Genomic DNA, 11,835 nt, shown 5'->3' on the forward strand with positions numbered 1-11,835 from the left:
GCTCTAATGCAAGACAAAAGATCACACGGTAAATGAAATGAGTAAAAATCTAATAAAAATATACTGACTGTTTTGAAATAGGACTTAAATTATCAGTATGTAATTTCCAAATTCTAAATTCTACTTTGTTTTAGAGGAAAGTTTCCTTTAAACAGATGTGTGGACACGTCTTAGCTCTGATTATGTAACAGTAATACGAGAACTTTGACCAGTGAATGGGAAGCTTGCTGTAACACGGCAGAACGCTGCAGTCAATGTGCAACATGGTGTATGACTGTGTAGTTATAGGAGCAGGGATCCAGGGATCCTGTACGGCCTACCACCTGGCCAAAAATAACAAGAAAACTCTTTTGCTGGAGCAGGTCAGTGGATTATATTTTAAATATGCACAGAACTTTAGTTAATGTAAGGACTTCAATTCATTATGTATTTTCAAGACATATGAATGCTATTATGGTTTAGAGGAAAGTTCCCATTAAACAGATGTGTGGACACGTCTTAGCTCTGATTATGTAACAGTAATATGAGAATTTTGACCAATAAATGGGAAGTTTGCTGTAACACGGCAGAACGCTGCAGTCAATGTGCAACATGGTGTATGACTGTGTAGTTATAGGAGCAGGGATCCAGGAATCCTGTACCGCCTACCACCTGGCCAAAAATAACAAGAAAACTCTTCTGCTGGAGCAGACCATTAAATTGTATCTAAAATAATTACAGCACTTAAGTTTAGATTTTAAAAAAGCAGATTCTCTTTTGTATTTATCTTGCTGCACATTGATGTGACGGCACAATGTTCTATTTTATGTGTGTATTTTGCACAGAACGGTCAGTATTGCAAAACTCGGTTAACAGCTTTAATAAACACAGTGTGTGTCCTTATATTTCTGCTCAGTTTCTCCTGCCACACTCCCGTGGAAGCTCTCATGGCCAGACACGTATCATTCGCAAAGCTTATGAGGAAGATTTCTATGTACACATGATGGAGGAGAGCTATAAACTCTGGGAACAGCTTGAAAAAGAGGCAGGAGTGAAACTTCACAGGTGTGTTCAATTAAACAAAGGTCAAAAGTTTACCAACACTTGTAAGAAGACTGAATGATTAGAGCACATACAGTACATGTATATCCAAAACGCATTCACAAGTGTGAGTTCTTGCATAAGTCTATTGTGGGTACATAAATAAAAACAACAATTTCCTAAACCTTGTTCACAACATCTGTTTTTTTAATTTACACCCACTGCTAAACAAATTACATAAAATAAATTATATGCTTGCAATTCTGTGGTAACAGTTTTTGGAAGGCCCTTATATATTCAATCAATCTGTGTTTGTGTGTGGTTATAAACCCCGCTTCACAAATAATTAAATGAGATGCAGAGACTCATTCACTCACTCACTCATGCTATACACCAATCAGCCATAACATTAAAACCACCTCCTTGTTTCTACACTCACTGTCCATTTTATCAGCTCCACTTACCATATAGAAGCACTTTGTAGCTCTACAATTACTGACTGTAGTCCATCTGTTTCTCTGCATTCTTTGTTAGCCCCCTTTCATGCTGTTCTTCAATGGTCAGGACCCCCACAGGACCACTACAGAGTTTGGGTAATGGATCATTCTCAGCACTGCACTGACACTGACATGGTGGTGGTGTGTTAGTGTGTGTTGTGCTGGTATGAGTGGATCAGACACAGCAGCACTGCTGGAGTTTTTAAACACCTCACTGTCACTGCTGGACTGAGAATAGTCCACCAACCAAAAATATCCAGCCAACAGCGCGGATGTGGGCTGTGTCCTGTGACCACTCATGAAGGTCTAGAAGATGACCAACTCAAACAGCAGCAAAAGATGAGCGATCATCTCTGACTTTACATCTACAAGGTGGACCAACTAGATAGGAGTATCTAATAGAGTGGACAGTGAGTAGACACAGTATTTAAAAACTGTGTCTGATCCACTCACACCAGCACAACACACACTAACACACCACCACCATGTCACTGTCACTGCAGTGCTGAGAATGTTCCACCACCTAAATAATACCTGCTCTGTGGGGGTCCTGACCATTGAAGAACAGGGTGAAAGCAGGCTAAAAAGGTATGTAGAGAAACAGATGGACTACAGTCAGCAATTGCAGATCTACAAAGTGTTATAGTAGAAACAGTGAGTGTAGAAACAAGGAGGTGGTTTTAATGTTATGGCTGATCAGTGTATATTCTTCTATAAAGTATGTCATTGCATGCTAGCATATAGCATATGCTTACCTCTAAAATGGTCATTATGTATATATGGGTTTTGTTACTGAAAAAGAACAATGTCAGTTACAAGTATATTTAAATGTTTGACACATATACTTAACAAACCAGGTTCTTTGTGTTAATGATGATAAATTTACAGACCTAACTGGAACTGTTAACTATAAAGATCTATTTGCTACAGCCAGACAGGTCTGCTGGTGATGGGACCAGAGAATGGAAAGGACTTCCAGCTTATAAAAAACTCAGTGCAAAAGAACAAAGTTCCCACTGTGATGCTGGAGAGAAATGAATTTAGCCAGCACATTCCCAACGTTAACCTAACGAATGATAATGCAGCACTTGTGGATATTACTGCCGGAGTTTTGTATGCAGATCGAGCACTTAAAGCTGTTCAGGTAACTCAGTGCTGAATCCTGTCCATTACATTAAGTTTACATTCTAACTGTTTCTTCCTTTTTTAGAGAAAGAAGTAATAGCTGTTTGTATTGAGTGTTAGTCAGTATCCCAACCACAGAACAGAACTGCTAGCCAGAACAAACCACAACATAAAATTATTCAGGACCTCTAAAACAGCTCACATAATATCCCTCTTTGCACCAATCACAGTCCACTTGGCGTGGCCGTAGTACCCATGTGACATTACAATACTTTCTTTAAGCCATTTGGCTGCAAAATTTCTTTATTACATCTTTAAATATTTTGCACTTCTGGGTTTTGGCAGTGTATCTCATTCTCCCAATCTCCATTAGACTGGATGGCAATTTGTGGAAAGGACTGTGAACTTCAATCACATCTGTGAACTGCCATCTTCAGGACTCTAAACAGATGTTCCACAGGGTTTAAGTCTAGGCTTTGGTTTAGTTATTTAAGGGCATTTAGAGATTTGCCCCAAATCCACTTCAGTCTTGATTTGGTTGTATGATTTGGGTCTAAGTTGTGCTAAAAGGTGAACGGTCTCCTTCACTCTGGAAGAGGTTTTCTTCAGGGATGTTCCTGTTTTGGCATATTTACATTTACACAGCATTTAGCAATGTTATGTATGTTATATGCCAGCTTGTATTTCCATAACAGTGGCTTCTGCTTCCTTACAGGCTGAAGTGGTTCTAAGTTCAAGTAGTTTTCTTATTTATGTATAGGACTACTAAAGCACTTTTAGAATGATTGTTGGGTTTTCACTTATTTAACTGACCAAAGTACTTTTTGCCTGGATGCCCAATTTGGCCTGACAGCCACCTCTGTGAAGGTTCAAGGTTTCAATTTCAAAATAATCGAAGCCATTGTGATCCTGTGAACACTCAAAGCCTTGGTTAATGTTTTATATTCTGTCCTTATTTATGCCAAAATTTGATCATTGAGATCCACATACAGATCCCTGAACTTCATGGCTTGGTTTTTGTCTTGTCAATGAAGTATAAATTGTGGAACCTTATAGACATAGATGTGTGCCTTTCCAAACTATGAACAGTCAGTTTAAATTGCACAGGGTGGACATCACCTATATTGTAGATACGAGGATATCTAAAGCAAACAGGATGCACCTGATCACAGTTTTAAGTGTCACAGGATTATTAATTATTTTCTAAAAAAAAAAAAAAAAAACTATTGTCGTAATAGTTGATTTAGGGAAGATTGGTAGGTTTAAGTGGCAATTTTATTCATTTAAAATCTACAACAATATGCAAAAGGAAAAGGGTCTGAATTCTTTCTACATCCACTGTATACGAGAACAGGCAAATGATAAGTCAGTGTAGCTTGTTATGGCTTTTTGTCTCTGCTATCGGACTTTGCACTTACGTAGGTCTCAACCTGCTTTTGCCAAAATTGCACTAATAAATTCCCTTCTGCCACTGTTTGAAAGCAGTTAATTTTCTGGCCACTTTGTTTTTTGTTTTTTATATGTTATTATCTCTTCTCTTAACCAGAGGCTTTTCCAGTCACATGGAGGTGTGATAAAAGATGGTGAGGAAGTGATCAGTATTGAGCCTTGCTCAACAGTTACAGTGACAACAGCAAATGGCGTATACCAAGCAAAAAGCCTGGTGATCACAGCAGGTCCCTGGGCCAACAAACTACTCTCCCACATCGGACTTCAGCTTCCGCTGCAGGTACTCACCAAGCCAGGGTACCATCCTAACATAAAAAAAAAACACAGACAGAAAAAATATTCACTCACATACACACCTAATCTCTATAGTTTTTACTTGATTGATCATTTTTAAACTGTCCATATTTGGATATATACTGTATGGCCAAAAGTATTTGGACACATGACCATGAGCTTATCACACATCATATTTTGAAAATTAAAATATGACCTCTCTGTGACTTTTCAGCTATAACAACAGTTACCTTTTTGAGATGGCTAGAATATCTATGAATTCAGTAAACAGAAGGGGTGTCCCACAATGGCAAGCATGGTGGCAGGCTAGCACACAGCTCCCCAACATATGTAAAGCCTCCAACTGCATCTTTACATCGGCCAGCAGTGAATTCAAAGGAATGGATGATTACGCTTCTCTCATTGGATTCTTCTGCCACACTATACTAATAACTAATTTGATAATAATAATTATCAAATAATTTGATTTACATTTGTTGCATTTAGCAGACACTTTTTATCCAAAGTGACTTACAATTGTGACTGAATACAGTTTGAGCAACTGAGGGTTAAGGGCCTTGCTCAAGGGTCCAACAATAGCAATTTGGCAGTGGTGAGCCTTGAACCTGCAATCTTCTGATCACTTCTCCAGTACCTTATCCACTAAGGTACCACTGTCGCTTGACACGGCCACCTGTGTTCAAATGTACAATGCTAGATTGTGACATTATCAAAAGCTGTGCATCTTAACCTTTTTGTATAATTAAAGTATATAAATAGACGCATTGTGTAGATGTGCAGCCTGCAAATCTCTTAGGGGTTAAAAACAAAAGAGGAAATTATTTCCACCATGGTGCAGTGTAAAGGTTAGAGACAGGAAATTACACAAAGACCATCAGAGCTTGACTGGCATCACATCAGTTCAGCCTAAAAATCAGCTAATGCTCCACATAAACAAGCCAGCACATTTTTCCTGCTAGTTCCACTAAACATGTAATATTTCTTTAGTGTTGGTTAAATTGATATCAGATATGGAACTGCATTATTTAGTAAGGTATGAACCTTGCTGTCCTTGATTAAGCAGGACTATATGTAGTGTCTGTATTTGTTATGATTATTTTCATCCCCTAAAATAATGAACTGGTCTTGTCCACAGGAGGACAGTTCATTTAAGTGAGATGTTGTAAATGCTCCTCCAAATTACCTCTATTGTGATGTGATTTGTATTAGTGTATATTCACTTAATGAAAATCCTATTGCTCATAAGATCTGATCTAATCAGAGTTCAAATTTGTTTCTCTCTGTTGGCAGGTGCAGAAGATAAATGTGTGCTACTGGAAAGAAAAGGTTCCAGGCACCTACAGCATTAGCAATCGGTTTCCCTGCTTCATCCAGCTGCAGCCAAAAGAGGCAGAACATGATATTTATGGCCTTCCATCTAATGAATATCCAGGACTGATGAAGGTGAGATTTACTGTTAGGGAGAATCTTACTGTAAGGGTAGTCAAGTCAAATGTTTTTGTATTTTTACAATTTTTACACTTTTTACAATAAACATTGTCTCAAAGCAACTTTACAGAATCCAGGGCCAACAGACCAAAAACCCCGGTTGAGCAAGCCGAGGGCTACAGTGGCAAGGAAAAACTCCCTTAAAATTACAGGAAGAAACCTTGAGAGGAACCAGACTAAGCAGGGACCCCCATCCTCCTTGATTTGCAAAAATATGATTTACACAAATAATACATAGACAACATTAAATTAAACTAAAAGTTTTAACTAGCAAAATAAAAAATAATAATAATAAAATAAAATAATAATAATAATAATAATAATAATAATAATAATAATAATAATTGGAGTTCTTCATTATTCAGTCCAGTCTGTGATGAAGTCCGTACACGCCAGGTGTCCGTCACATCTAGCAGGAGCTGCATTGTTGGCACAGCAGTCTTGACTTGCAAGATTTAACCCTGGGTTCCGTCAGAACCACAAAAAAACAACAGAAAAATGTAGTTAAAATGTGAAATCGTTAAGAGTAAAACGTCAGTTTTGCAGAGAAAAGCATGAGACTCTGGAACCCCTAATTATTACAGCATAACTAAAAGGGAGAGCAAGCAGGTAACAAAGTCATGAAGGCTTTCACAGTTCGTCATCATTAAACCTGAGTGATTGGACAAGAGAGGCAGCAACCCAACATCCCTGATCACCACAAGTTTCTTTGACCTAGAACCCCCAAGCTCTGCACCTTTGTCTATATATGGGGTGGGCAGCTCCAGTCCTAGAGGTCAGAAATCAGACGTAGCCAGAAGCCAACACGTAGACAGACATGACAAACATGAGAGCACCAGACTGCCCAGACCCCTGAGCTCCAGGACCAGAGCCACACACCCCTAGCAAATGGCTGATGTCTGCTCAAGTTTATTCTTTTGGTAACTTCTGTGCAGTTAGAAAAATGATATCTGTGCATCTGTAATTTGTATCATTATATAACAAAATGTTTAACGGTTGAACTGATTAGAGGTCTTCTGTCTTTTTCTGGTTATAGTTCCTCTTTGGCATTGTGCTTGTGCTTCAGTGGGAGTTTTTCAAAGTTATCACACTCAACATGGCTGAAACACAGAGCACAGATGATTGAGTCATGTTACATGATGTATTTTCTCTGCTCTAGTCACCAGATCTGGTTTAGTCTATCAGCATCTCTGAGTAAATTTGCAGAGTGATGAATTACAAAGCTGTACTGCTGTTTCTTGTCCCAGTTGGAACTGTAGGAGGCTTATCTTTAATCAGTCTCAAAGACTGAGTTTAATTAGATCTGGCCATGTCATTGTGTCATTGTTCAGGTTTGCTACCACATGGGCAGTGAGACGGAGCCAGATGAGAGAGACAGGCAGACGGACAAAAGTGATGTGGATGCGGTGTCCCGCTACATCAGCCGATGCTTCCCAGGCCTTATACCTGTACCTGCTGTGCTGGAGAGCTGCATGTACACTGTGAGTCTATGTTGTTGGCTACATCAATGGTTAAAGCCACAGACAAGCATTACATTTTACATTTACATTTTTAGCATTTAGCAGACGCTTTTATCCAAAGCGACTTACATGATGAGCTGAACATGATGAGCAGTTGAGGGTTAAGGGCCTTGCTCAGGGACCCAACAGTGGCAACTTGGTGGTGGCGGGGCTTGAACCGTCAACCTTCTGTTTACTAGTCCAGTACCTTAACCACTGAGCTATCACTGCATTATCTTAAAATTAGCTGTTTTTTACACCTTAGAAAGCAATTTGTTAAATGGAAATTTCGAATTGGAATTTTGCTGTTGAATAATCAAAAAATGCAACTTAAAAGTCTGTTACATCAGTTCTATGCAGAAACGCCTCCAAGTTCTCTGGGCTCATCTCAGATCGTTCAAAAGACAATGGAGACATGTACTGTGGTCATGGTTCAGGTTGTTTTCCAGACTGTTATCAGTGAAAGGTGCAAAATCCAACATCTCTCATAGTTTAGGCTGCATTAGTTCTCATAACATGGGTGACCTTTATGTGTGTGAAGGTACCATTGCTGCAGAGATGTACTGTATATTGGGATTTTATACATAGTTACATTTTTCTGGGAAGTCCATGATTATTTCAGTAAGAAAAAAATGCCCGGACTCATACCCACATACCTACAACAACATACCTTCGTAGATACGGAGTGTGTGTGCTTCACTGGCCAGCCTGCAGTCCAGATTTGTCTTCTATTAAAATATATGGTGTAGCATGAAGAGGAGAATCAGACAACAGCAATCAAGGACTGTTAAGAAGCTGAAGTCTCGTAGCAAGCAAGAATGGGCAGAAAATCCAATTGCAAAACTGCAACAATTAGTGTCCTCAGTTCCCAAACCATTACAAAGTCTCATAGTAAGGTGGTAAACACAGAAGTAAACATGCCTCTGTTCTAACTTTCTGGAGTGTATTGGAGATTAAATTCTAAATGTGTTTGTATTTACAAAATATAATGTACTTGTTTAGTGAAAACACCGACAATCTTTTCTTACTGCTTTTATCAGTTATCATCCTAATAGTCTTTGGGGTCATCTAGATGTTTTTTGGCAAGTGCAAGACGAGCCTTTGTTTTCTTTTTGTCAGCATTAGTTTGCGCCTTGTGAAATCATGTACATTGATCTTAACTGAAGGAAATGAGTTTTGCTGTTCTTTAGATGTCTGTCTGCATTAATTTGTGACCTCCTGGATAAGTCATCAATGTGTTCTTGGTGAAATTTTGGTAGACCAGCCACTCCTGGAAGTTTCCTCCATTTGTGGATAATGGCTCCACTGTGGTTTGCTGGAACCTTAAAATGGCTTGGTAACTCTCTACATAATACATTTCACATCTGGATTTGAATCTCTTTAGATTGTAGCATTATGTGCTGCTTTTTGAGACATATTAGCCTGCTTTACATTGCCAGACAAGCCCTATTTAAGTGATGTTTAGATTCAACAGGTCTGGCAAAACTCATGCCTGGGTGAGTCTAGTGAAATTGAAGCAGGTTGTCAACTGAATTTGGTTAACTTGTTGATTTAGTACCTGGGTGTCCAAACAGTTCTTGTTGTGGGCTAGAGGGAAAAAATGTAATCGGGGCCACAGACTGTCAGTTACAAAATAAATACTGATTTGACATTTTGACTGACTAATTATTTATCTTTGACAGTGTTGTGTGAACCTAGATTTTGCAATCACTCACCACTTACAATACTTATGGGTGATATTGTGCCTTGCTCTGAAGTCAGGTGTCTGGTTGTGGAGATCGGAAGCACATAGCAGAGGAGATTCAGTTATCCTGAGTTACAGTTCTTGTTCATTGTCATCAGAGAAAATGTTTCCTCATATACACATGCAGAACCAGTGTAACTCCATGGGCACTGATGCACATACCATGACAGATCTAACAGTTTTTTTCCAAATGCCATCAAACTCATTAATAACTAAAACTGAACTACTGTTTACTGTTGTTGTTTACATGCCACACTGCACTTTATACATGCTGTATAATACTGTAACTGCATCTTACTGTACTTTACTATTTATATTATGCTATTTTTATATTTTCTGTACATATGCAAATTCTGCTGAACATGTAAATTTGTACATTGTCTACATATAGTCTTGTCTGTATATTGTATTGTTTGTAAATTGTAGAATGCTTACAACAGCCGGAAACAAATTCCTTGTGTGTGTAAACATACTTGGCGAATAAAGCTGATTCTGATTCTGAGATGTTGGATTTGGCACCTTTAACAGTCTGGGTGGTCCTTTTTGTCTTTGTCACAGAAAGCATGACGTCTAAGGTGAACCCATATGTCCACTGTCAAATTTTTTGTCTTTTGGACTGATTGGTCCAGAAACCTCAGCAGCATTTCAGCACTTCCTAGGGGCAGTGGTAGCTCAGCGTTTAAGGTACTGGACTAGTAATTATAAGGTTGCTGTTCAAGCCCCATCTTTGCCAAGTTGCCACTGTTGGGCCCCCCAAAAAAGGCCCTTAACCCTCATTTGCTTGTATTGTAAGTCTCTTCGGATAAAAGTGTCTGCTAAATGCAGCAAATATAAATGCATACACCGATAAGGTATAACATTATGACCACCTTCCTAATATTGTGTTGGTCCCCCTTTTGCTGCCTCATACACAACAAACTGTGATACACTGTGTATTCTGACACCTTTCTATCAGAAACAGCATTAACTTCTTCAGCAGTTTGAGGTACAGTAGCTTGTCTGTTGGATTGGACCACACGGGCCAGCCTTCACTCCCCACGTGCATCAGTGAGCATTGGCCGCCCATGACCCTGTCACCGGTTTACCACTTTTGTCCTTGGACCACTTTTGATAGATACTGACCACTGCAAACTGGGAACACCCCACAAGAGCTGCAGTTTTGCAGATGCTCTGACCCAGTGGTCTAGCCATCACAATTTGGCCCTTGTCAAATTTGCTCAAATTCTTACACTTGTCCATTTTTCCTGCTTCTAACACATCAACTTTGAGGATAAAATCTTCACTTGCTGCCTAATATATCCCACCCACTAACAGGTGCCGTGATGAAGAGATAATCAGTGCTATTCACTTCACCTATCAGTGGTCATAATGTTATGCCTAGTCGGTGTATAATTAATGTAAGACTTTTTCTTTGTGTAATGAAGTATCAGTGTGCATGTGTTGATACTGCTGCAGACTGTGTTTATGGACAACAGTTATCTGAAGTACTCCCGAGCACATGTGCGCACATTATCGATGACAAAACATAATGGCCTTATACACCTGGAGAAAAAAAATGATTGTATTTGACATCTGCTAAAGCGTAAAATGGCATTGGACTTTTATATATTGCTTTTATTAAGCTTTTATCATTGCTCAGGTTTTTAATGACTAATAAAAATGAATTCATTCAAGGAAAACTTTGATTCTGGCCTGTTTGATTGGGTTAAAAAAGGCTACCTTGATATCACTTCAAAATCATAAATCAGGAGTATTATTCCTAAATTCACTATTGTTTCCTTTATTTGTTAGAGCACGCCTGATCAGAACTTTGTCCTGGACCGTCACCCAACTTACAACAACATTGTGATCGGAGCTGGATTCTCAGGTCAGTAAGATCTCCTGTCTGCACGTCACACTCACCTAAAGCACCCGTTGTTTAATGAGTATACTAAGAAAGAACTCAGTGTACACTTATTTACTGTATCTCATACAGTGGGCACAGGCTCACTTATGCATAGTCTTGACAAAATCTTAGAATGTCTACTTTTAGCATGACAATGCGCCATGGCACAAAGCACAACTCATCTCTCCATAAATGTAAACATTTTTAGTATACTTTAATGGCCTCCCCAGTAATCAAACCTGAATCCAATAAAGCACCTTGGAAATGAGGTAAAATTGATGAGATGAGATTTGTAGTGTGATTGTGCGGCTAATAAATCTGCTTAATAAATTACTTAATGCAATTATGTCAACCAAAATGTGGACCAAAATCCCAAAGGAATGTTTCCAACATGTGGAAGTCAAGCCTCAAAATGTAGGCATTCAGAAGGTATTAGTTTGCCCAGTATTAGTATGTTATTCCTGATGAAGTGGGCAGTGTCTGCAAATTTTTCCTCCAATGTTAGCTTATTCAATTCAGAAGGTTTAAAATAGTCCCCTGTGCACAGTACTTCTGTAAGTGTTAAAAATGGGATGATTTGATGCTGTAAGGAATGTGTAGAGAAATCTGATTGTATCTTTACAGGTCACGGTTTCAAGTTTGGCCCAGTCGTGGGGAAAGTGCTGTGTGAGCTGAGCATGGGACAAAAACCCTCATATGATCTTTCACCTTTTAGCATCCATCGCTTCCAGGTTCACAAATCTGCTCTGTAACATCATTCTCATCATTCTCATCAAGTTTGATGTCCCAGAAAATACAATTCAAATGATGAACAAATAAAGACAAATAAAATTC

At 38.9% G+C, this 11,835-nt stretch overlaps 1 protein-coding gene across 1 annotated transcript; it reads left to right on the forward strand.

Moving 5' to 3' along the window:
- Window positions 1–244: 244 nt before the first annotated feature.
- Window positions 245–11,835, forward strand: pipox (pipecolic acid oxidase). The gene is made up of 8 exons (XM_063016628.1): window positions 245–362; window positions 896–1,044; window positions 2,448–2,661; window positions 4,189–4,371; window positions 5,676–5,828; window positions 7,205–7,354; window positions 10,908–10,983; window positions 11,626–11,835. Exons 1-8 carry the CDS (start codon window positions 255–257, stop codon window positions 11,751–11,753), a joined length of 1,161 nt encoding a protein of 386 aa, XP_062872698.1. The 5' UTR covers window positions 245–254; the 3' UTR covers window positions 11,754–11,835.

This window comes from Trichomycterus rosablanca, chromosome 20, assembly GCF_030014385.1.
Source record: "Trichomycterus rosablanca isolate fTriRos1 chromosome 20, fTriRos1.hap1, whole genome shotgun sequence".
Classification (NCBI taxonomy): Eukaryota; Metazoa; Chordata; class Actinopteri; order Siluriformes; family Trichomycteridae; genus Trichomycterus; species Trichomycterus rosablanca.

Coding starts and splice junctions, on each gene's coding strand:
- pipox (XM_063016628.1), top strand. CDS start 255: ATGTGCAACATGGTGTATGACTGTGTAGTTATAGGAGCAGGGATCCAG. Junction 363..895: donor AAACTCTTTTGCTGGAGCAG/GTCAGTGGATTA, acceptor ATTTCTGCTCAG/TTTCTCCTGCCACACTCCCG. Junction 7,355..10,907: donor TGGAGAGCTGCATGTACACT/GTGAGTCTATGT, acceptor TTTATTTGTTAG/AGCACGCCTGATCAGAACTT.